This window comes from Sinohyriopsis cumingii, chromosome 14, assembly GCF_028554795.1.
Source record: "Sinohyriopsis cumingii isolate HCF-2022 chromosome 14, ASM2855479v2, whole genome shotgun sequence".
Taxonomy (NCBI): Eukaryota; Metazoa; Mollusca; class Bivalvia; order Unionida; family Unionidae; genus Sinohyriopsis; species Sinohyriopsis cumingii.
This window is the reverse complement of record NC_142974.1, coordinates 122,226,225-122,253,656: the sequence shown is the minus strand read 5'-3', so window position 1 is coordinate 122,253,656 and position 27,432 is coordinate 122,226,225. Positions and strand designations below refer to the sequence as shown.

Genomic DNA, 27,432 nt, shown 5'->3' with positions numbered 1-27,432 from the left:
TAAATCAACAAGTAAATTTTAAGCATTCAGTTTGTAGAATTTTTGTGATGGGCCATTTTAAGCTAAATCAAGACGGGTTTTGTTTGGGAAATTCAAGCCAGGAAGCAAGAGTTAAAAAGTTTAAAATTAAGGAAAAACTTTGTCTCCTTTTGAAACATAATTGGTCTATTTTTAAAATCAAATTATTCATTTGACTTTATTTACTTTCTAGACTGGTGCCATATAAATTTTGTCAGATTGTTGCTACTTGTAGGTGCTTCATTTTGTGTTATTAGCAATAGACTCCGGAGATAAGCAAGTATGAAATACAAATTTTCATTCATTTGTAATAATAATAATAATTATAACATTAATGGATGAGACAAACTTTGTCTCGTAAAATGTATGTAAATGCAGTTCTCTGTATTGTGCAACGTAAGTAACCTGGCCTTAGTTGGAAACTACTTTTTGAAGTTATCTTCCTTTGCTCATAACAAAATTGGTCTCTCAAGGAATGAAATAATTTTGTAAGAAAAATTATTACATATGTTATGTTCTTATCAGTTGGGGAATGGGGATATAAAATAAAACAAAACAATATCATTCTTTATCTCATTTAATGTTCAGCTGAAAGTATTAGTAAACAACATGCTCTGGTTGTCCTTGTTAGTGTGGAAAGTAATACTTGAACACCGCTTGTTATAAATAATAAAGCACATTTATTAGTATTACACAGCTATTGCCAGAAAGATTGTATTAGTCACTGAAATTAGTAACCATGTTTATCATTGCTTCTTGGGAGATCAAACTGCTCAGTCTATAATTTCTACAACCAAACTTGCCAAAATGGAGAATCCGGCTCAGTTAGCATGAAGCTTCTCTCTCTTTTTCTTGAAAATGGCTAATCCGATTCATAATTATGTAAAGGTACACATTTAATCGGATCATAAAATTTTAAAAACAATCAGCACTGAACAGTTTTGTTTACTGCTATTGGTGGAATACAAAATCATTATGAAACAATCTTTGAAATTCATTACTTCTTTAAAAACGGGATAATTTAGATCATCTTTAATTATTATAGACTGAAAATGGATCAGTGTCTGAAACCACCCACTACTGTAACTATGATTAGATTGCAAATAAAAATTCAAATACAATATGCACAGAGCCCACTGATGTCTTGAAAGAGGTTTTAAAATTAGAGTAAGGAATAATTAAACAATAATGAAAACTATTGTCGCTAACAATATAAAAACCAATATTTTACTCAATTTTGTAAACAGAAATACAGGAAAATGTCAACAATGGTGCATGTTCATTTTTGGGGTGTATATGGACAAGCATTTAGGAAAGTTGCAATTGACTTGTTCAGTTCGAACTGAACAAAGCAGCTTCTCGAAAAATAAAATAAAGGAATGGTGAGTAATTTTCTCACATAAATATGCCCCTGCCTCCCCCACATTCCATCAATTTATCCATGATGGAGACAAGTCTATAACTCAAATGAAAATAGTGTGAGTATAATCATAGGTCATGATGTATATCTTCGATGGTGACAATAATACGCACTAAGTTTCACAGCAAGCCACTAAAAACTGCAAGTAGCTGCATCCACGAAATTCTATCATCTGTTCTATCCAGCTTTAATTTAAAAAGGGCAATAACTCATGCACAAAAAGCTTTATCTATGTGCATCCTTGGATAATGACCATAATATGTCCAAAGTTTCACAGCAATCCAAAGAAAGACCGCAAGATGAGTTGCATTAACAAAGATCTACCTTGCACTACCTTCACCTGGTAGTCATCAAGGGCAGTAACTCTAGTAAAAATTGCTGGGGCAAAGGCATTTGTTGAGTTAAAAAAAATGACAGGAGGTTTAAGTAAAATAGATTCATCAAATTTCTTTGTTAATAAACACTTCTTGATGGCGAAAGACTTAAAAAAATATACTCTTCTTAAAAAGGTGCTAAGAAAAACCATTGCATTCAACAATTAAATTTAAACAAGCAAGAACAGAACAAACAAATGAAAGCAAATATGGTTGTCATTATATTTATCATGAAAACTACCATTTTGCATTAAAGTTTGGCACACAGGTTTTCAAAACCCTGTATTTAAATTAAATTACATTTTTCAGTTCTTGGAGATAAACATAATGTATTGATAATTAGAAATGTAAATTGGCTATATAATAAATTTCATAATTTTTTCCTCGATGAAAAAAATGTATCACCTTTTCCTTAGATATATGATGTAATGTTCATTTACCTTGTACACTTTACTATGTCAATTTAATCTACAACAAGAACTTATTTTATTGTATAAATAAATGATTATGTGCAGAATAAGTCGTAAAAGTTGCTACACTGGTTGAAACTGAGTCATATATTCAGACTCATTACATCGCATCTTCCAAACTGGAAGGTGATTTGTGAGATTTCGAAACATAGTAACCACAGATGCAAATACTTTATTAAAACGCTAAAGTGAATATTTCTATGTGAAAACATCTATTAATTAGAAGCATATATCACAGATCTTTTACTCCATCGTTGACTAATCTATCAGTAACATATCATATCAGCGCCCATTTTTCTCCTTCTGCCATCACTGTAGAACTTGTATTCCAGATTTCGCATAGTCTGTCCCAGTGCGGTATCCTGCCGCGAGCCATAGTTACCGGAATTTGTGTTAGGCACGTCCTTGGAAAACATCTGTACCCGCTCCGGAAGTTCTTCCGCCTCCTTCTTGTTACCCTGTAATAAAGCAAATGACGTAATTGTTGCATCTCGATATTTAAGATGACGCGTCATTCGGATGTGATGAAAATGGTACATTTACTCTAATAAAAGTCAGCAAATTTATAACTGCAGTGTGAGATGCGATGTATGAGTGTAGGATATGAAGAGCTATTGTTTGAAACATCTCGCAAATGCTTTCGATTAAGAAAACAATGTTTTCAGTGTACAGATTAAGGTAGTAAAATGTCTTCGCTTTTTACGTTCAGATATGATATTCATAACGGAAAAGACCAATATTCTCACTGCATCAAATAGGGACGTCACTGGAAAAGAAAGTGGGCGCTCTAAAGATATTATGACCTAATGAGATAGTGACAGGTGTTAAGTTGAATTTGCTTGCATTTGCAACATGCACAGTGGAGAGAATGTTGGCATAAGTCTATGTTACTTTCATGTATTGTGGCTGACATTGAATTGGATATTGTAATTATGGAAATTGTACATGATCTAAGAACACAGCTAACTCAAATGACTGCTCCCATATACTGAAAAAACAACATAAATTAGTCTAAAGTACAATATCTTTAGCAGCTATTGAAATAGGGAAAAATAATTTTGCCAGATTAGACACTACCAGCTTCTGAAAGTGCAAGGAATGAATTAGCAAATATATAAAATGTAAAAAAAAAAAAAAAAAAAAAAAAAAAAAAATAAAAGAAAAAACCTTATCGGCTCCTTCTTTTACAAACTACCTCTGAAGTCCAGGAAGTGAAAATATGGAAACGGAGCTAGCATCTTTTTTAAAAAAAGATGTACATCTGAAGTAAGACAAAGCTGTATACTCTATAACCCAATTTACGCCCATCAATCATACATCAACATAAAGGGGATTAAAAGTATATTAACAATACATAAGATACACAAGGTCTTTTTTAAATAGCCAGTATAAATAGTGAGGAAAACCGGGCAAATTCTTTTTATCCAAAAGAATCCAACACTATGCAAAATACGAAACTGTAGAGAGCCACCTAAAATACGGATATACCAACCGAATATTCAAAATATGGACATACCAACTGAAATGTTCAAACTATGGACATACCAGCTGAATTGTTAAAACTGTGGACATAACAGTTGAAATGTTATCTAAAAAACCAACACTATGCAAAATACGAAACTGTAGAGTGCCACCTAAAATACGGATATACCAGCCGAATATTCAAAATAAGGACATACCAGCTGAAATGTTCAAACTATGGGCATACCAGCTGAAATGTTCAAACTATCGACATACCAGCTGAATTGTTCAAACTATGGACATACCAGCTGAAATGTTCAAACTATTGGCATACCAGCTGAATTGCTTAAAATATCGCAGAGAAATTCCTACTTAAAATATGTACTATTGAGTTCATAAAGTAATTCATTCACGTCAGAATGTAGAAGGTCACACAGTCACGTCAGGATGAGCAAAAAGGCTGACTGGACAACAAAACAATGACAACGAACAGTATAAAACCTTTCTTTAAAACAAAACTACCTAAGCTCTTTCGACTCATTCGGTATCAAAGTCAAACTTGCAAAATAGACAAAGAATAATCACAAAGGAAATCAGACAATTTACACAACTTTATATGATTTTGGATCAAATAACTTTCCTAACGGTGATAGGCAAGGAAAAATCAAAACGTAAACTTAACCATCATTTTAGTGTGGATGGGCGCATACACATACAAACACACACATACAATTAGTCTTTAAGTGAAATTCGAGCCCATATCCTTGGGCTACGTAACCCATCGCCGTGCCAGCGTGTATCAACCCCATAACTATCGGATAACACCCCACCACCATCACCAACGGAAGGAACCTATTCATGGATATAGACATTGGTGCATTGCAGACACACAGGCAGTGCGACCAAGTATTTAGATTTCATCTAAGTATACAGTTACTCTGGATTTATCTGACTACAATTATTGCGTAGCAACCGCCCAAACAACCCATGCAACTTTAGGGAAGGGAAGGGGGAGGCCCAGAATACACATAAAACAGGTGTAGCAAATAAACACCAGTGTGAAAAGTACTGTGACTCGATCCTACACGATGCTGCGTGATAACATAAAATAAAATTAGATACGAAGAAAGAATATGATGACACAGTTTAGATAATTCTTTAATTTATATTCTACTGAGATTTGAATACAGGTCCGCGGACTACGGTACCCACCACCCTGCCAGCACGCTATTGTTCCCCACCTCCTACCCTACAGATTAAGCGCCGCACATACCCACACACCAATATATATATATATATATATATATATATATATATATATATATATATATATATATATATATATATATATATATATATATATGTGTGTGTGTGTGTGTGTGTGTGTGTGTGTGTGTGTGTGCGTGAAATTTCAAAGATAATGAGAGACTAAGTCATCTGTTTGGTTTTAGCTTGAGAATTAGATTCGCCCAAACAATTTCATGACTACATCAGGAATAATCCCTAGAAGATTTGGAACTTTTTCCTTGTTTGGCATGTTGTGCTCGTTTGTTTGTTTTTGTTTCTTAATCAGACTGCATATAAATAATGGCAGTAGGCATATGTATTTTGTTCACGTTTCTTTCTTCAGTAAAAGCAATAAGCGGACGGACAATTCAGTATTTCAAGCTCATGAAGTTCAGAGTGAACTTGGTCTCTACGGTATGTAAATAAACAATCGTATTAATAGGAACATTAAATGGTTGTGCTGTCCGTATTGATGATGACAACTGTGGTATTTATATTTCCTCATTTCAACAGATTTTAAAAATGGATTACTGTAAGGACAACTTTAATTCCACGGATTTATCATCGCTCACGCGCGTGGGTACCCTAACAAGGACTTATTCAAGCCCGTCGTCTTTGGAAAAGTTATTAAAAGGTTCGTCACCTACTCGACGATACTTGAATCTTATCAGCTTAGACATGTGCATCTGCATAACTTTGATTATAATTTGATTTTGTACAAACATGTGCTGAGTTCATTTCTTTTAAGTACAATTTCGCATTTTCCTGTCACTGTGTCACTAACTTGAATAAAAGAAAGATGACAGATATATAGTGTAATATGGTTTAAACTGTATGTATGTATGTATGTATGTATGTATGTATGTATGCATGTATGTATGTATGTATGTATGCATGCACGTACCTACGTACGTATGTATGTATGTACGTATCTGTTTATATATAGTGTTTGACGACACGTTAGCACAATATAGAAATATAAAAACTTCACAGAAACGCAAATACGTGGTTCAACAAGACAAAATTTCAAAAGGTGAAGATGTTATAAACACTTGCAAGGTATATCAAATAATAATAAATGCGACAGAGTATAATATCCCTAAAAATCTTAGGGTTAAAATCTGTAATTTCATTTTTTCTACAATCAATAGTCTCTGGTGATTCATCGTCAGAAAGTTTCTTATTTGAAATCACATAGGAAAAATGACTCACAGTGTGACAAATATTTGTTCCTATATCAGTAGATAATAGGAAGGTATGCAGTCTGGTGGAGATCCACTCGGGTATGCATTGCTAAAGGTATGTGTAAACTTGACTGGCACAATACCTCTGCATCTGAACGATTTGTTATGTATATGCCACTCTTCACTGACAGTTTGGATCTTCCTGAGTTTGTTTGTGTAGTTCCCATTCCACATACGTTGCCATGTATTACGAATACGCTGATTTATACAATACTTCAAGTCACTATATGACATCTTCCATTCAGAGGCACGTGACTGTAGTGTATCTGCCCTTTTGTTTCTCTTAATGCCAGTGTACATAAACAGCGTACAGTAAGTACATCATATTTTTTTGTTCTAGACTTCACGAATCTATTATGTTTCTGTAACATTAGGAATATTAACGAGTTGTCATATATAAGGGTCTTTCTGGAGTTAGTGTGGAAAGGAAAGATAATGAATCATTGTTGAGAGGTTTCGATGTAGATCAAATGGTTTAGTATGGCAATAATTTCTCCGGGGTAAAAATGGAGGGTTTTTCCAGTAACCGGATTGAGATGTTGTGGTGTGTTGCAGCAACGAACCTTGTCTCCATTTTTGGAACCGTTTGAGCACAGAGACGTATGGCCACGTGATGAGACTAATGTTCTACTATATCAACTCTGAGAAAAGAGATGGCTGTTTAGAGAACATTTTGTAATGGCAAAATTTAATAACCAGGTGACAGTTGTGAATAACAAAGATTTGTTGTATTTGCAAGACTGATCATTTTACTGCCTCTAAATGAGGTCGAATGCGTAAGGAAAAGCAGTTCCAGTAAACAAACAAGTTCCAAAGGGCCCTGCCTTTTGTCGAAAGGACACGAAGGTAAAAGTCTATGTGTCTATTTATTCAAAGTGTGCATGATACCAATTAAACGTGCGCAAGAATGAAACGATGGTAAAACTTAAAGTGAAGAGTGACTCTGCGCGCGTGTGAGTGTGTGGTTGTTGTCCTAGTCTGGTGTCCAGAAGTCCCAGAAACCCACCCCCTACCAGCCACTCCGATCCAGCCCTGACAGGAATAAAAGAACCATAAGGACGTTTCTGGGTAATTATGAATTTTATTAATCTGCAAAAGTGCATACAAACTGTTTTACACTTCGGACATTGGACTTATTTTCTGCTAACCATTTCTGAACTATGTTAAAGGAAATCTGTAGTTGCAGGCCCTGCCCTAGGATGTGCTGGGCCCAAGACAGCATGCTGAGCCTAAGGCAGAAAGCGACTATCGCGGGGCCCCAAGCAAACAAATTTCATTGCCTAAAAGAGCCGGACCCGAGGTGGTTGCCTCGTCCGCCTTGCCCTATGGCCGGGCCTGTGTAGTTGACCTTAAGCTGTTGGTGAACAATGAAAGGTCAATTTCTAGATTAAGGCATTTCACTTTGTATCCAATTTTGATGTTGAATAGAATGGGTGTAAATATGTTACCCCGATATATACCCGTGCTATGATGGCAGCGTTCAGAAAGAATGGTATATGCCTTCATTCTGAAAAATCTGTCGTTGACACTTTTGAAGAAAAAGACGTATAGTTGACCCTTTTGTCATCGGCCATTCATCATTATGTCGTATTTCCATTTGATGGGGTCCCAGATGACCGAGTGGTCTAAAGCGCTCGCCTTTACTAATCACTGCCATCTCTCCTCTGTCCGCGTGGGTTCGTGTATCGGACTCGGCTAATGTTGATATGTGAAAAAAACATGCCAGTAGCTTCCGTTGGGTTGGTGGCTCTTACCGGGGTTTTCCGTGGTTCTTCCTCCAACAGTTATATTGACCGCCATGTAACTATCATGCGCTGAAAAAATGGCGTTTACCAAAAACAACAACATTTACATATGATGTCATATGCTTTCTTGAAGTCAAACAAACGGCTACTATATGTTCCTTCTTATGAAAGTTTCTCTAATAAATGTTTTAAGTCTGACTAGATGCTCAGATGTGTCTTTGTGCAACTCCTCTTGCGAACGCGACCTATTAGTGCTACGGGACAATAACATGAAGGGTAGGCATGGTCAGTTTTAGGTCGGGCACTAGTATCACTGTTGCTTCTCGCCTTTACGTTTAGTAATGTATTGAGAGCCATATCAGGAAGTCTTTAACAATCAATACAACTATATTAATATTAGTACTTAAATGTTAAATCTGAGTATATAAAAAAATGCATGTAAACGTTTGCATATTTGACTAATCTGATTCAACAATTATCCGTGAAAAACAATTATATAAGCGTGAATAAAATACTATCTGTTTTTTAGGCAAGTCCACGACGGATTATGACAATATTGCCAACAACATCAGCAAAATTAGAGCACCATTTAAAAAGCAGTTCAAAACAAAACAACACAACACAAAGACATGCAATCAATACAGTGGTCTCTCACTATTAAGTGCGTCGGCAAAATGCGGTCTTTATATAGCACGGTATTGTCATGGATCATTTATCAAGACCGAATGTAATATAACCATGTAATATAACCCAATATAACATTGGCTTCTTATAAAACGGTACACTTTACAACCTCTGGCAGAGCCATCTAGTGAGAAACCAGCGTAATTGTCAAGCAGGCGAGAGTCAAAAATAGCCGAAAACAATGCATTGTCTAGTTACACCACGTCGCTTTAATATTTCTCGTGCATTAGGTTGGTCACACGTGCAATAATATTTAAATTTTCTGACCGTACCTCAGTTTCACTCCAAACTTAAGTCCAGAATTAAAATTGACTTTAAAATCCAGCGATTTGATTGGCTGTAATTAAAGTCTGACTTACAATTGACCAATCAAAATATCTTAAGTCTGGACTTAACATACGATTTATTAGTAACCAAAAGATTCGTAACAAGTTAAACCGTTATTCGTAACACTAATAAAGAAAGCCAATACACAAAACTGTCACAAACACATTTTAAATGACAAAACTAAAATCAATTTTGTTATCGCAGTGTTACTTTTAAGTCAGGAAAAGATTTAAAATAAGCAACCGAGTACTGACTACAATATTATATCAACACACGCATATCACGTGTATCGACTGTATGAGCTTACTGGTTACAGGGACAAACTTAACAGTCTTCCATCAAACTTACCTTACTTGGCTTCAGCGTTATTTATTTATTTATTTATTTACTTACTTACTTACTTTTCATTTACTATTTGATTAGATACAATCTCAGAATGTTAGCATAAAATCCAAATGTATAAAGCATTTTTACACACGTTTTCAATTAATTCCATGCCAATGAATACCCGAATTACAAAAGCAGTTATTGATTTACAGTCCGGGATCTTACCCACCTCTTTCATCTGAAAGTGAATTTATATTTAGTATTATTATCAAGTGAACTTTAATTTATGCATGGAGTACAAATAAACAAAACTATAGCTCTTTTTCATGTATAAATTTTACATTTTCATGAAAATAAAATTTAACTTTGTATTTCAAAAGCAAACGAATTTCCTAATCCGAGAACAAAAAGACAGCATAAATGGCAAGTTTAAACAATGCCAGATTACATTTATGGAAAGATTGCAGACATGAGATAAATTATTTATATTGCTAAATGAATAATTGTAATAAATTTGATGAAAAACCCAAACACCCCTCCCGGAGCCCCGAGTGGCCAAGTGGTCTAAAGCGCTCTCCGTTACGGATCACTGCCATCTCACCTCTGTCTGCGCCGGTTCGAGTCTCGGATTCAGCCAATGTGGGTATGTGAGAAAGTTTGCCAGTAGCTTCTCGTGGGTCGGTGGTTCTTTCCGGGGTTTTCCCGGGTTCTTCCTCCACCATTAATACTGGCCGCCATGTATAGCCTATCGTGTCCTGAAAAATGGCGTTAAACCCCCACAACAACAACAACAACCAACACCCCTCCCTGAGACTAAAAATCTGAGTCGAAGACTAAATGACTAAATAAGCTTTAAACTATAAATAGCATACAAATCTAATCAGGTCATGTACATATGCATATTACATTATCGAATTATCCATGTGAAATTTATGTTAATGAAGTTTGTTTTTTAATACAAAAAACTAGACTAAAGTTTAAAGCCAGGAGAAAATTTTGCACAATTCCTTTAAATAGCGTAGAAATGTAATAAAGTCAATCAGCTTTCAATTACCTTATCACTTGTTTTATTCAATAATTTTGCTGGCAAAGATAATACAATGTATATCGGTGCAAAAATCATGTGAATAATGCGCAGGTCGCATATACATGGAAAGGTGTCTTCAAAGTTTGCATTTGTGTAGGCCACGTTGTTTCTAATAAAATCCTCTAAATTAGCTAAACTGGGATGGACGGACGGACATGGCACCCCGCGGTACATGGAATGAGGAAATAAATAATTAAAATAGAGTGAAATATCCGAATAAAACCTTTATATAATATATTGAATAAGATATATCGGCATTCTCATAATCCCCCTCCACTGCAGAATAACAAGAAAAAATACTTTCATACAATACTACTAACTATAGAGGTACATTCTTTCGTTCTTGAAGTTAAGCACAGGACAAATATTAATTTTATTTATCGCTGGATACGCTCACCACTTTGTAAATAACATAGGAAAAAGCCAAGAACATTTATCAGGATCAGATTTGCGTTTAAATATTCAATTGAAATATAATCGACACACTGACTTACGATCTAAATTAAAACACTCTTTAATCTCGTACGATTCAAACTATGGTTAATTTTACCATCTTTGATCCGTAGATTCTATATAAAGAAAAATCTGGTCACTTTAAAAGGTTCTTTGAATGTCAGACCAAGGAGGCATTGCTATGTGGTAAAGGTACACAGCAGAAACTAATACCTACATAGTGTGGCCATTCCTTTTTCTTGATGTTGACACGTGACGATATGTATATACGTGTCAATTATAAATTCTATTCAACGTTTTTGTATTTGAATTATTAACACAGTCATGCATTAAATGAGTGACTTAAGATCGTATTTACAATTACCTGCGTGATCGGTGTTAGCGATGTATTGAGACTGAGACAGAAGATTTTGTCAACATCGTTTTTATATTTTATGAAGATAAACGGTTATTCTAAAAGTCTGGCCTAAAATGTCCCGTCTACTTTAAATACAGCATATAAATTGATCAAGTGTAACAACTAAGATAGGCTCTTAACGTTTGGTGAATGCAGAACTACACATCAACTTCATGTGGGATATGCCTGGACTTGCACAGTCCTACTTCCGGTACCCGAGCAGACGAAAGTGGGGGGTGGGGATCGAAAACTGAGGAGTTAGAAGCGTAATCATGTAACAGATCTTACCTTGGAATCAAAATCAGCTAGAAAACCCCAATTTGTTTCCCTGGAAACAAAAAAACAGAAATACTCTGTTCACGATTATAGCATACGAATAAAATCCTGATTTCCGATTAGTGAAAATATCTGACATTCTTGACTCTTACTGTGCTATTCTCGAAAGATTATCCTTGGAAATAAATGTTAACTTGGTATTTGCAATAAATACACCTAAAACAATGCATTTTCATTTTATGAGAATGTCTCCGTCATTACTATTAAAATAATAACCCTTGGACCTGAAGAGATGAATACTGAATAAATCACGATTTTAACTGAGCAAGAACATTAATTTCAAACAGTGGGTTCTCGCTGATTAAAAAAAAAATAATTGATGACGTAACTGAAAAATTATGGATATATTTGCTTCAAAGCATATCGTGTTAAATTGAATTTACATTAAAATGGGTGTAAATAGTTAAAGTCAGTAAATTGAACGATATTGTTCATTTTAAAGGCCAATGAAATAAAATCAAATTCCAAATAATGTTTTCCAATAATTAAAAAAAAGTGCTGATACGTACAAACTGGTTAAGCTTAAACTTATGGATTAATTCGATTTTGCTTTATATTTTAATTGAAATATACACAAACATACGTGAATGTCGCATTCAACATGTACGTCATTTTACTTTTTGCAGGCAGCAAAGCGAACTGTATTGTGAAATAAATTATCGTTCACATAGATCAAGTTTGTCGGTACTAATGATAACAGGTAAGACTCGGGTAAGAACCGATATTTTATGATAATGGGAGGTAGTAAAATCTGAGTTTTACTTTCCAATATAAGTTATTAAACTTAAGAGAAAAAACAACAACTCGTATTTACCAGTTTTTCACACATCGTTTCTCGCCGTCTACACTCTGTTTCCATATCTTGTCGAGAGTGACCCTGTCACACTTGCTGAAGTCCCCGTCTGGCCTTTTGGTCTCTACGGGTGGGGCTGTGACCCTCTGGGTGGCGGGTATACAGTTCTCATGGTAAGCACTGCGGCGAGGAGGAAGGAGGTAAGAAGGTATGAAAAAATACGAACCTTTTGAAGTTGTCGAATGTTTTCTCTTCATAACAAATACAAAATCGCATACAATTTTGAATCCTCAGAGATGCCATTACAGGCAAGTTTTATCATTAATGTTGATTCTGAAAACCATGATTTTACATCACCATGTGAATTATTTATCACTGCGAAATTCAAAAGTTGTTGTTCCAATTAGGAAAACTGTTTTACGGTAACCAATATCCGGATAGGTTCTGATGTTATGTTTGAAAATAGAAAACCGATTTTGCGATATTCTCAGCCAGGTTAATTGCTTTAGCTCTCCAATTCCCGATCGATTAACAGCAAAATAAAATATGTGCAGTCTCCAAGGACGCCGTTGTTAGGCAATGCATGAAACGTCAAAGCTTATCGTTGCTATCATTAATCAGAAACGTTACGTCAGTTATTAGTGACGTCAACGTCATTACGCTGTAGTACTGAGAAAAGTAAGAAAAATATGGCGATGATACACGGGCTGCTATTTAAGCGTTTGTCGGAGCACAAGCGAAAAGTTCTAAAGACCGCTGACAATAGAGAAGAAGGAAACGACGATAGCAATGATGACGACGATAATAATAAAAATAATAATAATAATAGACGACAACAACAATGACAATGGAAAATCAAAATTTAAAACAGAAATGTGAAGAAGTTTATGCCGAAACGGGAAAGGCGTGTGGGAATACATGTGTTCAGGGACAGAAAACTGCAAATCCACAAATAAGAATGTGAAATACAATAGGCAATGACTAGATAGGTGGGTTGATGAAACAGACGCAGCCACCACCACCACCCAAAAATAAATTTATAAAATTAAATTTCTGACATATTTTAATAACAGTTAATATACTACGTTTACAATGACCTAGTAGTTTTGGTCCACTGTTATGAATATTTCATATTTATGTTGACATGAATTTTTAAGGGTAAATTCAAAACCTCAGGCCATGGCACCTTAATGCGTCTGGGATAATAAAAAAAAGTATTACAACAAACTATACACTTTAGACTAATGTGTATTAATACATTAAATGCCATGCAAGGCTTATGATAAAGGGTTATATATACCTAAAAACATACTAATCTCAAAGCAATGACAACGAAGCAATGAAAAATGTATTCAGCCTAAGTTAAAAGGTCACGACAAGTTTGCAGTTGCAGAAACGTATACTAAAAGGCGGCTAAACATTACACGAATTTTGTCAACACAAAATATATTTTGCAGTATGCCTGATTAAACGTTTTCCTTAAATTATGTAAGAATTATTCAATATAGTTTTAATCTTTGATAGAGATAAGTTAACTGGGAAATAATGTATTCATGTTTAATACCTTCATGTTTTCTATAGGAATATAATCTATTCATATTCGTCTAAACACATTCGTATTTGACGTGAGGATTTCCGTTTTTATTCAGCTCGAAGAAATAAATAAAACCGTTACTTCCTTTCGTTTCTTAATTTGTTTGTTTATCTGTTCATTCCCTTGTTCGATGACCACTCCGGTGACCAGGTGGTTATATCGTCCGCCTCCGATGGGGGAGGTCGTGGGTTCGAACCCTGGTCGAGTCATCCGAAAGACTTATAAACAACTGCCTCACTAGGCGCTCATCATTAAGAGGTTAGTGTTAGGACTGGTCGGCCTGGTGTCAGGATAATGTGACTGGGTGGGACATCATGCTACATGTCTGGGGCATGATGCCCCAGTGCTAGACATCATAATAAACTGCCACACTGCAGACATCGTAGCAATATGACTGTAAACGTGTTAAAGCTACGTTAAAAATCCAAATCACACACACACACACACACACACACACACACACACACACCCACACACACACACTTGTTCGATGGTTCTTTTAGGGGAAATCAGAATTGGGTCTGTGCTGTATCCCGATGCGATTTATACGTGGTTAAAATAGGCTACATTTATTAAATATCACTTGGAAAATATTGATTAGCGTCAGACTTTTCTACAATATATAGTAATATACCTTTTAGCTATTAATTCAAAAGGAGAAGAAGAACAGAGATACGATTGAAAAGGGGGGAAAAAGGGGGGGGGGGCAATAAATATAAAACACATGCAATATCTCGTGGATAAAAATTATAATAACAATTTGAAAATGAGCCCTCAGAACTATCAGGGTGATTTATTAAGAAATCGGGAATAGAAAGAAGAAAAAAAGCTAATCGAGAAAAATCTACTTGAACAGATGGTTGCGTGAGAAGACACCTCTATAACAAAAGGCTACGATAGAGTAAATATTTACATCAGCTACTACCGTGACGTATCCAGGGAAAGCAATGTTCTTGAACACTATCACGATATAGATATCAATATCTATCCCATAATTAAAAAACTATATTTGATCTTTGAGGGGGGGGGGGTTAGAAAGAGAGAGAGAGAGCACATTATAGAGAATTGCCAATATCTACTAAGCAACCTACCTTTTGTTAAAGTAACTAAACAGTAAACCCCCCGTCTGTTTCTCCATATCTAACGACAGTCAGGCACTACAAACGTTTTCACATAGACCTAAATTCCACATTCACTGCTATCTTCCTCTTAATTGATATTTCCAGGCCACAAAAATCCAATATTTCCGGAGTATTTATTTTCCCCTCGCAGTGTTGTATCGTTCGAATATGTCCGGGGTGTTAAGACGTCATCTACATAGGGCGATAAAAATAGCTCTCTCCCATGGTAGAATTACACACACATTTACCCGGTTATTTTATTCTCCGGAATTTACATAGATAGTGTTGTATCGGCAGAACTCGACAGGTTGAAACCTGAGTACGATTGATCAGCGACTCAGTAAATAATGATTTCGGTTCATACAGTGCCGAGGGAAAAAACGACAAGGGAAAGCAATATATTTCGACACACAAGCAGACGACAGTGCAATTCACCGACATAAATGAAACATGAGTAGAATTTATTAGCGGCCGTGTTAAAATATTGAGGTTTGAACAGGGTGATAGTATATATTTGTGTTTGAGGAGCTTTTAAGTCTGAATTGTATATTACTGACAAGTACTGCTTATCGCCCCATCCATGGTATTTACGTATAACGTTAAAATGTGACAGCATGCAAGACGTAGTGCATAACGAATAGTCCTCGTTACAATAAACTGTTCAGGATTCATTATGCATGTTCTTTACAATAAAGTGCGCTGTCTCTCTCTCTCACACACACACACACACACACACACACACGCACACTCATCGGGTTAATAAAAGTTTATTATTCACGAAGATTCGTAATAAAAGCAGGTTTCGTTATAGCTAGCCCAAATTTCTCGTTTCTTCTCGGATCATATTTTGCCATGATTACTGCAGAAATAAAAAAAAACAACCGAAAAAGACGACCAAACAATTAATCAGTCATCTATTCCAACGCAAAGAAAACTTCCTTTTGAGACGTTCCTTAGCTCCTCGCCAGAAATTTACAACAGCATTTTCAGACTACCTAACACAGATGACTGACAGATGAGGCTGTACACCCAACGTGCCATCAAAGTCAGCCGCTTTACTTAGAATCCGACATGAAGCGCCACCAGTAAACCCGGGTCCAACAAATCCCTTTGTGTGCGTTTTGTACGCCTCTGTCTTTGTTTCAGTACTTGTTTTCTTTAAGAAGAAACTTATTTGCCGTGCAGTAATTTGCTGTGAAGGTAAAGCATATTTGTATAAACTTCCGTGACAAATATAGACAATGTTTCAATGAGAATTAATACGTATACTGGGGTTTATTATTTCCCCTTACTTGAACGACACTAAAGTCGTGAATTTAAATGGTTCCTTTCTGCTTTAAAACTTGTATTATTACGATGTTTACATGCAATAGATGAAAACCTATTAAAATGAGAAAAATCAGCTACGAATTGTTTCACGTTCTGTTGCAATCATCGTTACGTAGAAACATTCTATATTTAATATCTGGTATTTTTATAGCATTAATGAAAACGTTTAGCCATGCATTCAATAACATCTCTATCGTCATCGTAATCATCTAATTTTATCATTGTTATCATTATTATTACTATTATTATTTCTAGTGATGACACTAAAATGGACTCGTCTGAATTTAAATTGCAATACGTTTCATCAAGTTAATCTAGTGTTATGAAAATTAATTTATTCTGTCAAGTTGTACTGGGCGGTTTTTTCTTTTCCCTGACGTAAAAATCATTAAGAAATATTTACCTCAGGACTTTCGTAATTGTTTCCAAATTAATCTGAAAGTGTTTCCTTACGAATGTTTCATTGTTAAACCACAATTTTAAAAAAAACTGTATACATTTGTAGAACCATTTTTTAAAAAATAATTGTGCCATCATTTCCACCGTTACCCGTCATCATGGTCTGCATAAAGAAACACAACTTTTTTAATTAATGCTTGAAGATCGTGCCACTTGCTGGGTGGCATAAAAAATAATTTTTAAATCAAGCTTTTGAAATTAATTGCTTGATACCGTTATTGGTTAATTAAAAAAAAAGTAATTTCAAAATGAAGAAAAAAATTAATTTGTGGTGGTATAACATCACACGACTGATGTTCAAATTAAAAACACATATGATTTACAAACCGTTTGATCTTTTATATTTATTAATTGTGAGATCATTTCCCATATAAAAATGAGACCTACATACATGAAAATAAAATTCTTGATTTTAAAACTATACTGAGGGCAAGGACAGGATACTTGCCTACGTTCTTTCTAAATAAAACCGTTCCTTACCATACATAGATTTAATTAAAGAAAGACAGGAAGTCAAATTTAAAAAAGAAAATACTGTGACTATTATTAGCACAAGATTTACTTTCATTTACTGTAAAATAATAAAAATGAAAGCAATGTTTGTCTCTTCAACGTTGCAGTAGGTTAGGATTATTGTTAGTCCGAATGATATGAACTGCTTTTCCTGTGCCGCCATTTTATCGGGAGATAACTGACTAACGAAGACCTTTTACCACCTGTCAGTATTATTTGGGTTTATAGGGAGGGTAATGAGTACGCTGCTCGGTTCTCCACAAGATTGGACACTAGATTGACCACAAACTTGACTACTAAACTGGCCACATCACTGACCAATAGAAAAACACGTTCTTGATATGCCTTGCATTATACGATTCATTAAATATGCTCCGTCAATTCGTGTATAGCATATGTTTCAACCGACCGTTTTTTTTTTCCACCTCGGCCCTCGGTCATTATAAACAGTGGAGCATAAACTAACTATTCTAAAAATATGGAATGTTTAAACAGTTATATTTCTCCTTTTTTATTTATTTTTACCTTACTGCGGCCTCTTGCTCTTAATCAGATGTTTTTTTTTCTGAATTGATTTGTTTATTTTTTCATCCGACCATGCCTTGGTTTGTTGGGTAATTTAGGTCATTGATTAATTGGTAGTTTGGTTTCCATAGGTACTTCCTGCTTGCATTACAAATACGACAGCATTTTGTCGTATACGAAATGCATCCAGAATAAACACAACATATGAATGAACATATATTTAGCTCAAATAATTATTTGAAATATGCGTACATAATTGTTTGAAATATTCCGTAAAGAAACATTTAAGAACAAATTCAAGATGGCAAACTGTTCTGCACCACATTATTCCACGCACAATTTAAGCACATTCAGATGTTCACAACTGGAACGAATTATTTTGGCAACACAGCTTACAAAAAATACAACTTGCCACGTGACTTTAACTTGTTAGTGCTTACTATGTAATATTATTTAGTACCGAGAAGTATAAACATTACAGAATACTCGGTTTTGCTATTTGTATACATTTTCTGAAACACGAGTGTGCAGAAGGTTCCAAGTCTGTCCCAAGTGTTTTTGAAAAATGTTGGTACATAGCAAAAACTGCTTGATTACCACCAGTATACAATAAATTAGAAAATGGATGAGTTATTTACAAACAATCAACAAACAAGAAGATTTTATATTTTTGATGTATCCGAACACCACTACTGGTACAGCAGACGTCAGAACTTTGAACACTTCGCGCTTCAAACCAGCTGGACCAGGTCCCATCATACACAAATTTTAATATTCACTTTGGCACATAGCAAAAACTGCTTGATTACCACCAGTATACAATAAATTAGAAAATGGATGAGTTATTTACAAACAATCAACAAACAAGAAGATTTTATATTTTTGATGTATCCGAACACCACTACTGGTACAGCAGACGTCAGAACTTTGAACACTTCGCGCTTCAAACCAGCTGGACCAGGTCCCATCATACACAAATTTTAATATTCACTTTGGAAGCATTATACATTTTAATTCCTTATTTATCGATTCCTATATGTGTTTTGGTGATGTGAAAGTTTGATGCGTTATGTAGTCAGTACCATTTTAGGTGTTAGATTTAAAACCTTTTTGGTCTTATTCTTATGAGTTGCACGTGACCAAACGTTCTAAAATATCGAATATATACAAATTTCTCCTTAACTAACATTATTTTGCATTAAATATAGTTTTGTTACCAACTCCCAACCTCGAAAAGGAGGAACTAGCCTAAAGCACAAAACACAAAAATAAAACAAAAACATGCGGAGCAGAAAAGTAAAACTGATGTTCTATTCATTATGATATAAATTTAATGGTATAAATTCAGACGAATATACTGGAGACAAATTTTAAGTCAGAATTCCAACTTTCTTGCCATTTTCTGGCATACACAACAATACAACATCTAATACTGGTACCATGTTTTCTATGCTAGCACGATATGTGAATAAATCGAGCCCATATCTTGAATTACAAGATGGAAGCCTGGTTTCCAATAAGAGAAATCATTTTGATAAGTCGGTTATGCTCATTGGTCACCTATTGAAATATCAGTCTAAATCAATTTGATTAAAACAATAGATTCATGTAATGAATCACCCATCCATGCATCAAATCGAATGTGAAAGATAAACGACTTCATAGTCGATAATATTAATAACAATGTGACATATAAATAACTTACGAGTCGATAATATCGGCGATAACGTGAATTGTATAATTATGTCTACATGGCACAGTCTGCTTGTCCTAAAATTTTAATTACATTCTTCATTTTGCTGAAGAAGGAAAAAAAATTAGGTGGTGATTTACACAGCAACGTTCCTCACATATTTAGATATACTCCCTGGGGCTGCTAGAGTGATGGGTTAGGATGGAGTTTCAGCCACTCCTATTCCATTTAAAATACGTATAGCTCACATTTAGAAGCTGAGAATATTGGCCATTCTAAGCACGTTATACTGTCCATTCTCGAAGTTAAGCCATATAAGAAACGTTTCAAGATCCATTGATTACGTTTCATGATTTTGCCCTGAAAAAAACTAAAATCACAAATCTTCACGAGACAATCACAAGCATTACTAAACAAATAAATAAATAAATAATAAATAAATAAATACTGCACAACCTACTTTCTATTTTGTCCCATTTATCTTGGTACGTATTCTCAAACGTCTGTGATCAGAGGAGTGTAGATGCGTATCTCCCGTATCGGGCAGTAATGTGACAGATGTTTAACTACACTCAGATAGCATTGCAAACGAGGAGCAATAAATCACAGTCCTTATTGCCTTCCTATCCGCTGATATCACCCGGTAGAATGCTGTACCGTGTCAGCACCCGTTGTCATCGAAATCGCTACGTATGGCAGAATTATATGGATGCATATAATAATAATAATAATAACAAAAAATCGCCACACTTTAAACTATGAATCTCTCTGTCTCTTTGCCTCTGTCTCTCTCTGTCTCCCCCCCCCCCCTGCAAATCCTTCGCATCAAAATTTAATTGCATGAAAGTAAGAGCATTTGTTATTTCGTATCTTTATTCGGAGTCGGTTTCTAGGTAGAATAAAATACATCTTATTGATCGGGTTGGTTGCTAGGTAGAATAAAGTATATTTTATTGATCGGGGTAAAATAATCATTAAATATTGATGAAAAACAGAGTAAATCAGCTTTTCTTGTCTGCATCAATTAAAATCGATGTCAGGAAGTTTGAAAACAGGACTTAATCAGCCAGTCACTGAATTATTTCTGAAGGTGCTACAGGAGAGATCCATTGTCTGATGGAATAGCCTTCACTAAGCCAAAGTTTGTCATGAAATACTTATTCATTCTTTATAGTATTCAGCCTTCTAAGACAATTAATGTTAAATTTTCGACGAGTCTTTATGTATGTCTGTTTAAAGTATGTCTGTCTTTCTGTTATTCTATTTCTATTTATGTAATTTTGGCCAGCCACTGAATATGTTTCCGTTCACTTACGGATTTCAGAAAATCAGTAAAGATCTAGAACAATGTAAGCCATAGGATTACATTTAGATTTGAAATGAATTGGGGTCGGGATGGGGCGGTATTGTTTTTTTTTTTGTTTTTTGTTTTTTTTTAAAGCACTTTTAACATAACATGATATATTATGCCCAGTAAACGAGAGCTAAGTGCATTTCCAAAGGATGTACCGAGGCAGATGACTAAGACTGGCATGGGTGGGTATCGAGCCCGCGACCCTTCTATTACGAGTACGACGTTCATCTTACTATGCTATCGCTGCTCCGTGATTCGAATGAAATAGAACAAGTTGCCGAGTCCAATCAGATCTTCTGTTTATATAATCTTCGTAATCTTATTCGTAGTCATCATCATCGTTTTCGTCATTGTCATCATGAGATAAAGAAGTTGATTTTGTTTCATGTGCTTGAAAGCAGCTTCACTCTACTATATTCAAAAAATTATTATAGTTATGAGAAAATGCTATCCACAACGACTTTTTTTGGCGCAGGTAGCGTACACATTTTTACACAGTGTCTTAAATGAAGTATGCAGTGTCGAATCGACATTTATCTCCAGATGAAGTAAAGTAGCAACTGTTAATTCCACTTATTAAAGAATGTAACATCAAATATAAATTGTTTACTCGAATTTGCCATCGCATCCGTTTTCTGCTGGCACCAGAATTACATATTGGCATGTGCAAAGAAGTGATACAAAAGGTGTCCAAAGTGTTCGGATTTAGCGACCATGCGGCGCTAGATACAACAAATACGCATAATGCTTCTTGCAATTTGCCCCACTTATCTTTCCAGACCAAATCAAACTTACACAGGGATTGTGAAAAGTTTAATTTCCAACGTTAATGAAATCAAAATGTATATTTGACGAGTTTTAGAATGATAACACATTCGTATGGATAGATTACATAGAGATTAAATTGGCACCGTCTAGAAGACGTGCATGGTTATTTAGAGATAGAGAGAGAAGAACGAATGGCTGCGGCGGGGATGGGGGGTGGGGTTGAGTAGCACTGATTTAAAAATGCACACAGATTTTTCTCCATGAACAGAGATAAGATAAAACTGTTGTCAGGTACTCTGGTGTTCAAATTAAATATTTGCAAAATATCAAGAGGGTAATACGATTGGAAAAGAAAATCTAACATGGAGTATAAATTGGGAATTGCAACAAGGATTGCTGACGCAAAGTTTAATTTTCACTCGACACAATCGCTTTCATCACGAGCACTTTTGCTTAGATTAACTGATCTATTTTTATATTCACTATTATTATTATTATTAGTAGTAGTAGTAGTAGTATACTCTCACTGTTTCATATAAAAGGAAATATTGATCGTAACAGAATGATGATAAACCACAGAAAATTGTAACTAAAAAGTTGAACGTCTTCCGTGACTGTTCTTTTCAAAATCTCCAAGATTTATATTATATAATTCTTGATCTGAAACACCATCGTTCAGAGCCTCTATCATTACGGTCCTCCTTGCACGCCACCTCCTCCCCTTTGGACAGCGACCCGGACGTCATAACCAGATATCGTTTATATACGTGTTTGGTGGACAAAATATTGGTGTCAAACGTCACTGTAATTAAAATTGTTGGTATGTTTGGCCTTGGACCCATCATCTCATTCCTTCTTAAGGAGGTTCGAAACTTACGAAGCGTGATACATTTCAACCCGCCAGTTAAAGAATGATTTGTGTTAGTGACATGCTGGATAACGAATGAACGGACGGACATACATGATACCCAACGGTATTTCTAAATGTTTTGAAACTAAGCCCATCCGAATGTACGTAAATCATGTTAAAATCCTCAACAAGGTTAAAATTTCCTATATAAAACCGCATTCTTCCAGGATTTTCCATGGCATCACATTATCCAAAAAAGGTATTTATTGGGTTAAAAATAAATATGAACAAATACAATTATCTCACGGGTTAAACATATATATATATATATACACACACACACACACATTTCACGAGCAGTTATGTTTTCGGTTCTAAATCCTAGAAACCAAAACGGTCTCGTACCTGATGACGTAATAAAAATGAGCCCCGGATGTAACGTTAGCCATGAAATGTGCTATAATTAGTAAGAATTAATTTTGGTGAACTTCATATACAGGACATCAACACACATTCGAACAAGTGGACGAGCCGAGCCGAATGCTCAGGAAAGTTTTACAGCGTCTACGATTCCAAGTCTGGTTTTAAGACATTTCATTGTTCAAACAAGATATGATTTAACTGTGTCTAATGAAATTGCAGGAACAAACACACGAACTTAAAAAAAATATATGAGCGACATCGGGGTCGGTTCTTGCAATGTTCTATTACCATTCGGACTTACACGGCGAATGCTCGTGTGATACGGAAAGTAAGTCCCCAACATAAGAACATCACTGAAATGCACCAGGTGAACTCTGTCGATGTTAGGTTATTTTAACCTCTCGACAGAATTGTCTGGTACCATCGCCTTCATTCTACTCGTACCTTGTTTCATATCATGTCATGCGTGAAGCATGTCACTTTGAAAAACACTGAAACATTTTGTCTCCTTGGCGATTGACTTGTAGGTTTGCTAGCCAGGAAATGTGTATGCTGAATCGGACCTGTGTGTGTGTGTGTGTGTGTGTGTGTGTGTGTGTGTTTTACTATTACATGTCAATTTATCAGATACCGTGGTAAGTAAAGTTACATTGATATATATACACCCCATACATGTTTTACTATTCTATCATTCGATAACCAAATGTACTACCCTTGAAAATTGTTATTATTATTATTATTATTGCTGCTGCTGTTGTTGGCCACTGCCTGACGTCATTGGAACCTTGAAAGATTGGGGTAAAGGTCAAGGTACTAGACTAATCGGAATGCCTGACAACTGAACATATACGTACACACAGCAGATTTAATTTCAATCGGCCAGAAACGGTTGAAATAATGACCTCGTGAATGTGTTATACGCTGTTGTCATAATCAGGTACGTCAGGTCATAGCAGTTGATAGAGGGGAACACTCTCGAGCCAACCCGCCACTTATTTAAAAATAAACTAAGATAATGCCATAGTAATCGCCAATGCATATCAATCGGAACTTCCTCGACGGTTTCCATCAAGACGATAAAGAAACCTTGAGTGTAATTCGTAGTCACAGTAAACAATATTCTGAACTATTTTTGTTTACATGGCACAAGATGGTGGTGGAATGAGATACAATTACAATCGGAATAGTGTCAGTCGTTGCTGTAGTAACATAGCGGGTGCACTCCGCCAAAGGCGAATCACCAAACACATCAAATAATGTGTATTCCTACAATTGCCTCTTAGGTTATTTCTCTGCTTGACGGAAATGTGCGAGCGATGTTCTGATCGAATTACATATACTGTCTATGTGCCTTGTTTACCAAAGAACGTCAAAGGACGTCATGTACACATAACTTGCCATTATTGACTGACATACGGCAAGAGTAGGATTGCTCCCTTTAGACTCGCATTACTCTGAGAAAAGTCATATATTTAGTGCCTATTAATATGATTCATGTGGAGCACGTCTAGACGCTATTTCTACACATTGAGGGGACCGAGTATCCGTGCTCATTTACACTGTGCATTGAAGGGGTTGAGTATCTGTGTCCATTTAAAATGCACAATGAAGGGGCTCAGTTGTCCATACTCATTAAAAATTTACAATGAAGTGGTTGAATGTCGGTGCTGATTTAAACTGTACAGTGAAGAGGTTGATTATCCGTGTCCATTTAAACTGTACATTGAAGGGGCTGAGATTCCGTGCTCATTTAAACTGTACATTGAAGAGTTTGGGCATCCATGCTCATTTAAACTGTACATTGAAGGGGTTGAGTATCCTTGCTCATTTAAGCTGTACATTGAAGGGGTTGAGTATCCGTGCTCCTTTAAACAAAAGCTATATAACAATAACTATATAAATGATAAACTATTCACAAAATGCTTCACAATGAAGAGAACACCTATTTGAAGAAAACAGTTATTATCGAAACTTATTGCTAGTCTTGTTGTGTCATGCTTTTTGTTTGTCGTTGTCTACAAAATGTAACTAATGGGAGAGCGAGCGCAGCGGCTGTATCTCTCCCGTAGCGGCAGCTTGAGAATCCATGTAACTAATTACACTGTCAACTTTTTGGCGTTTCAATCAAAATGGAAGCTCTCAATGTAAACAAGTAGATATACTGCTCACTGTCTTTTTCTGGTTTCTTGAACAGTCCCTTTTTGGTGAAAACTATGTCGTCTGCGTCAATCTTTCCAATGTCTAGTATTAATATTTCAAAAACAAATTCTTCAAATAAAAAGGAAGCATTCTTACATGCATGTGTTCAGAAAGAATTAACTCCTAAATTTATGGAATAATTGAGATGATTAAAGACTGCGAACTACATCAAATCTGTTGCTTCAGAACATAGACTCGCACATAGAAAGATGGCTATCGTATTATTAAAGAAACTCCCGTTTGCTTTTAAAAGGTCAGCAAGTCGACAGCATTTGGGACCCCCTGGCGCCAGTTAGGTTAATAAGTATAAATTGATGCATTAAATGGATATGTCTTGTGCATTTTTTGTATTAATTGATGCCTTTAACCTTTATTACATGTGTTTGGTAGGAGGGGTACAACTAGTCAGAGTTTCCTCTGACCTTTGCCACCCCCTTTTTGATATTTGGGCATTTATGTTGATGTGTAGGTTAGAGTCCTCTGCCTATCAAAAAGTTGGAATTCGCCGACACCATTTGATGTCGGCATAAGGTAGCCGCTTTCTCGCCGGCGAATTCCAACGTTTATGTAGGCAGTGGACTCTGGCCCCACACAACAACATAAATGTCCAAGTATAAAATACGGGATGGCAAGGATCAGATGAAACTCGGACTAGGGTACAACCAAATATGATGTGCCAGTCCTCTACGGCTCTAAACTCTATGATGTATAAATATGTTGCATTCCCTAGTACAATAGTTCCACTGATGATCTTTCATGTGATTTGTTAATTTTTGTTTTCTTTTCTGTAACAACAATTATCGTGCAATAACGCATTTCTCGTGAAATACCACCCGAGTGCAAATTTAGCACAAAGTTATAAAACTATGTTGCTTGCGCTGTCGGTTTAAATAAGTGGTGTCGGTGTAAATAAAGTGTGTCGCTGTAGGTAAATGATGTCGATGTACTTCAGGCTATCGGTGAAGTTCAAAAGTGTTCGGTAAATAAAAGGTGCACGTATAGTTAAAGGCTGTCTGTTTAGATAGCATTGTAATGAAGAAATCATTTCAGTACACTCCGGAGTGGAACCTATTAGGGAACTATAGATGAAGCAAGCAAAGCCAACATGAAGCAATGGACACTATCTTATATAATGTTCCATCAAGAAAGAAAAAAAAAAAGAACATTCCAAGAAGATTTGTACCGAGATTATGTGAATCAACGAAACTGCCTGAGTTTAAGGATGAAATGTGACCTTAACCTTTTTGCAGTTTCAGCAAAATATTTTAAAGGAAGGCTTTGTTTTATATACATGCATTAAAACAGGAGACAATATCAGCGACATGTGTTAAAGAGAGACCAATGTCAACATCATGTCACCATCATGTCACAAGGCTGAGCCAACTATCACAAGGACGTTTTAAGGGGGGGGGGGTCAGTTTCACCAATATGTTTTAAACCGGGCCCGGTATGAACTACGTGTCTTAAAGCAGGGCCCATTATGACCTATACATCTCAGAAAGGGTCCCAATATCACCTACATGTCTTAAAGCAGGGTCCAATTTCACAAGCATGTATCAATGTTTAAAACTAGTATATTATTTGATGGGTTAAATATAATACAGCTAATTTTTTTCAGTCCTTTTACATGATTGAAGTGCAGAAGTTATATAGCTGTTTGGTTCGAGTTGTGTTCTATATGTTCTTTTGTGTCACCCAATAAGAAAGGGGTTTTGTGTCAACCAATGATAAAGGTGTCTTGTGTCAGCCAATAGGAGAAGGGTTTTGTGTCACCCAATATGAAAGGGGTTTTGTGGCTCCCAAGAAATAAGTGGTATTGTCACCCAAGAAGAAAGGAGTTTTGTGTCACTCAGTACGAAAGTGGCTTTGTCAGTCAATACGATAGGAGTTTTAGTGCTGATAAGTCTCTTTTGATTGACTCATAATGGAAGTTAAGTCTCAAATGATAACCCAGTTTTGTGATCATCAATCAGTTCGAGTCATGGAATCCGGACCAGAAAATCATCCGAAATATGATGCAAGCAAAAAAAGACATTATCATGAAAACGTCACCATTTTGACTTGCATACTATACAACATGTCTCCCGCCCCACCATCGGCAACACACACACACACACACACACACACACACACACACACAGGGCACACTGTACTAAATGAATTACAAAATGGGTGGCTATA

The 27,432-nt window shown here is 35.7% G+C and overlaps 1 protein-coding gene across 4 annotated transcripts in view; it reads right to left on the bottom strand.

Annotated features, from left to right (window-relative positions):
• Positions 1–579: 579 nt before the first annotated feature.
• Positions 580–27,432, bottom strand: part of LOC149784736 (ciliary microtubule inner protein 5-like) — a 49,109-nt gene continuing 22,256 nt past the window's right edge. For 2 of the 4 annotated variants that reach the window (XM_089932763.1, XM_089932761.1), the window contains exons 2-4: positions 12,445–12,603; positions 11,583–11,622; positions 580–2,740 (exon numbers count right to left, since the gene is read on the bottom strand). In XM_089932763.1, coding sequence (XP_089788889.1) covers positions 2,549–2,740; positions 11,583–11,622; positions 12,445–12,603 — 391 coding nt within the window. In that variant the 3' untranslated portion in view covers positions 580–2,548. Of the gene's footprint in view, positions 2,741–11,582; positions 11,623–12,444; positions 12,604–15,108; positions 15,460–20,117; positions 20,260–27,432 lie in introns of those variants that run through there. The other 2 variants (XM_089932764.1, XM_089932762.1) reach the window with 2 other exon arrangements.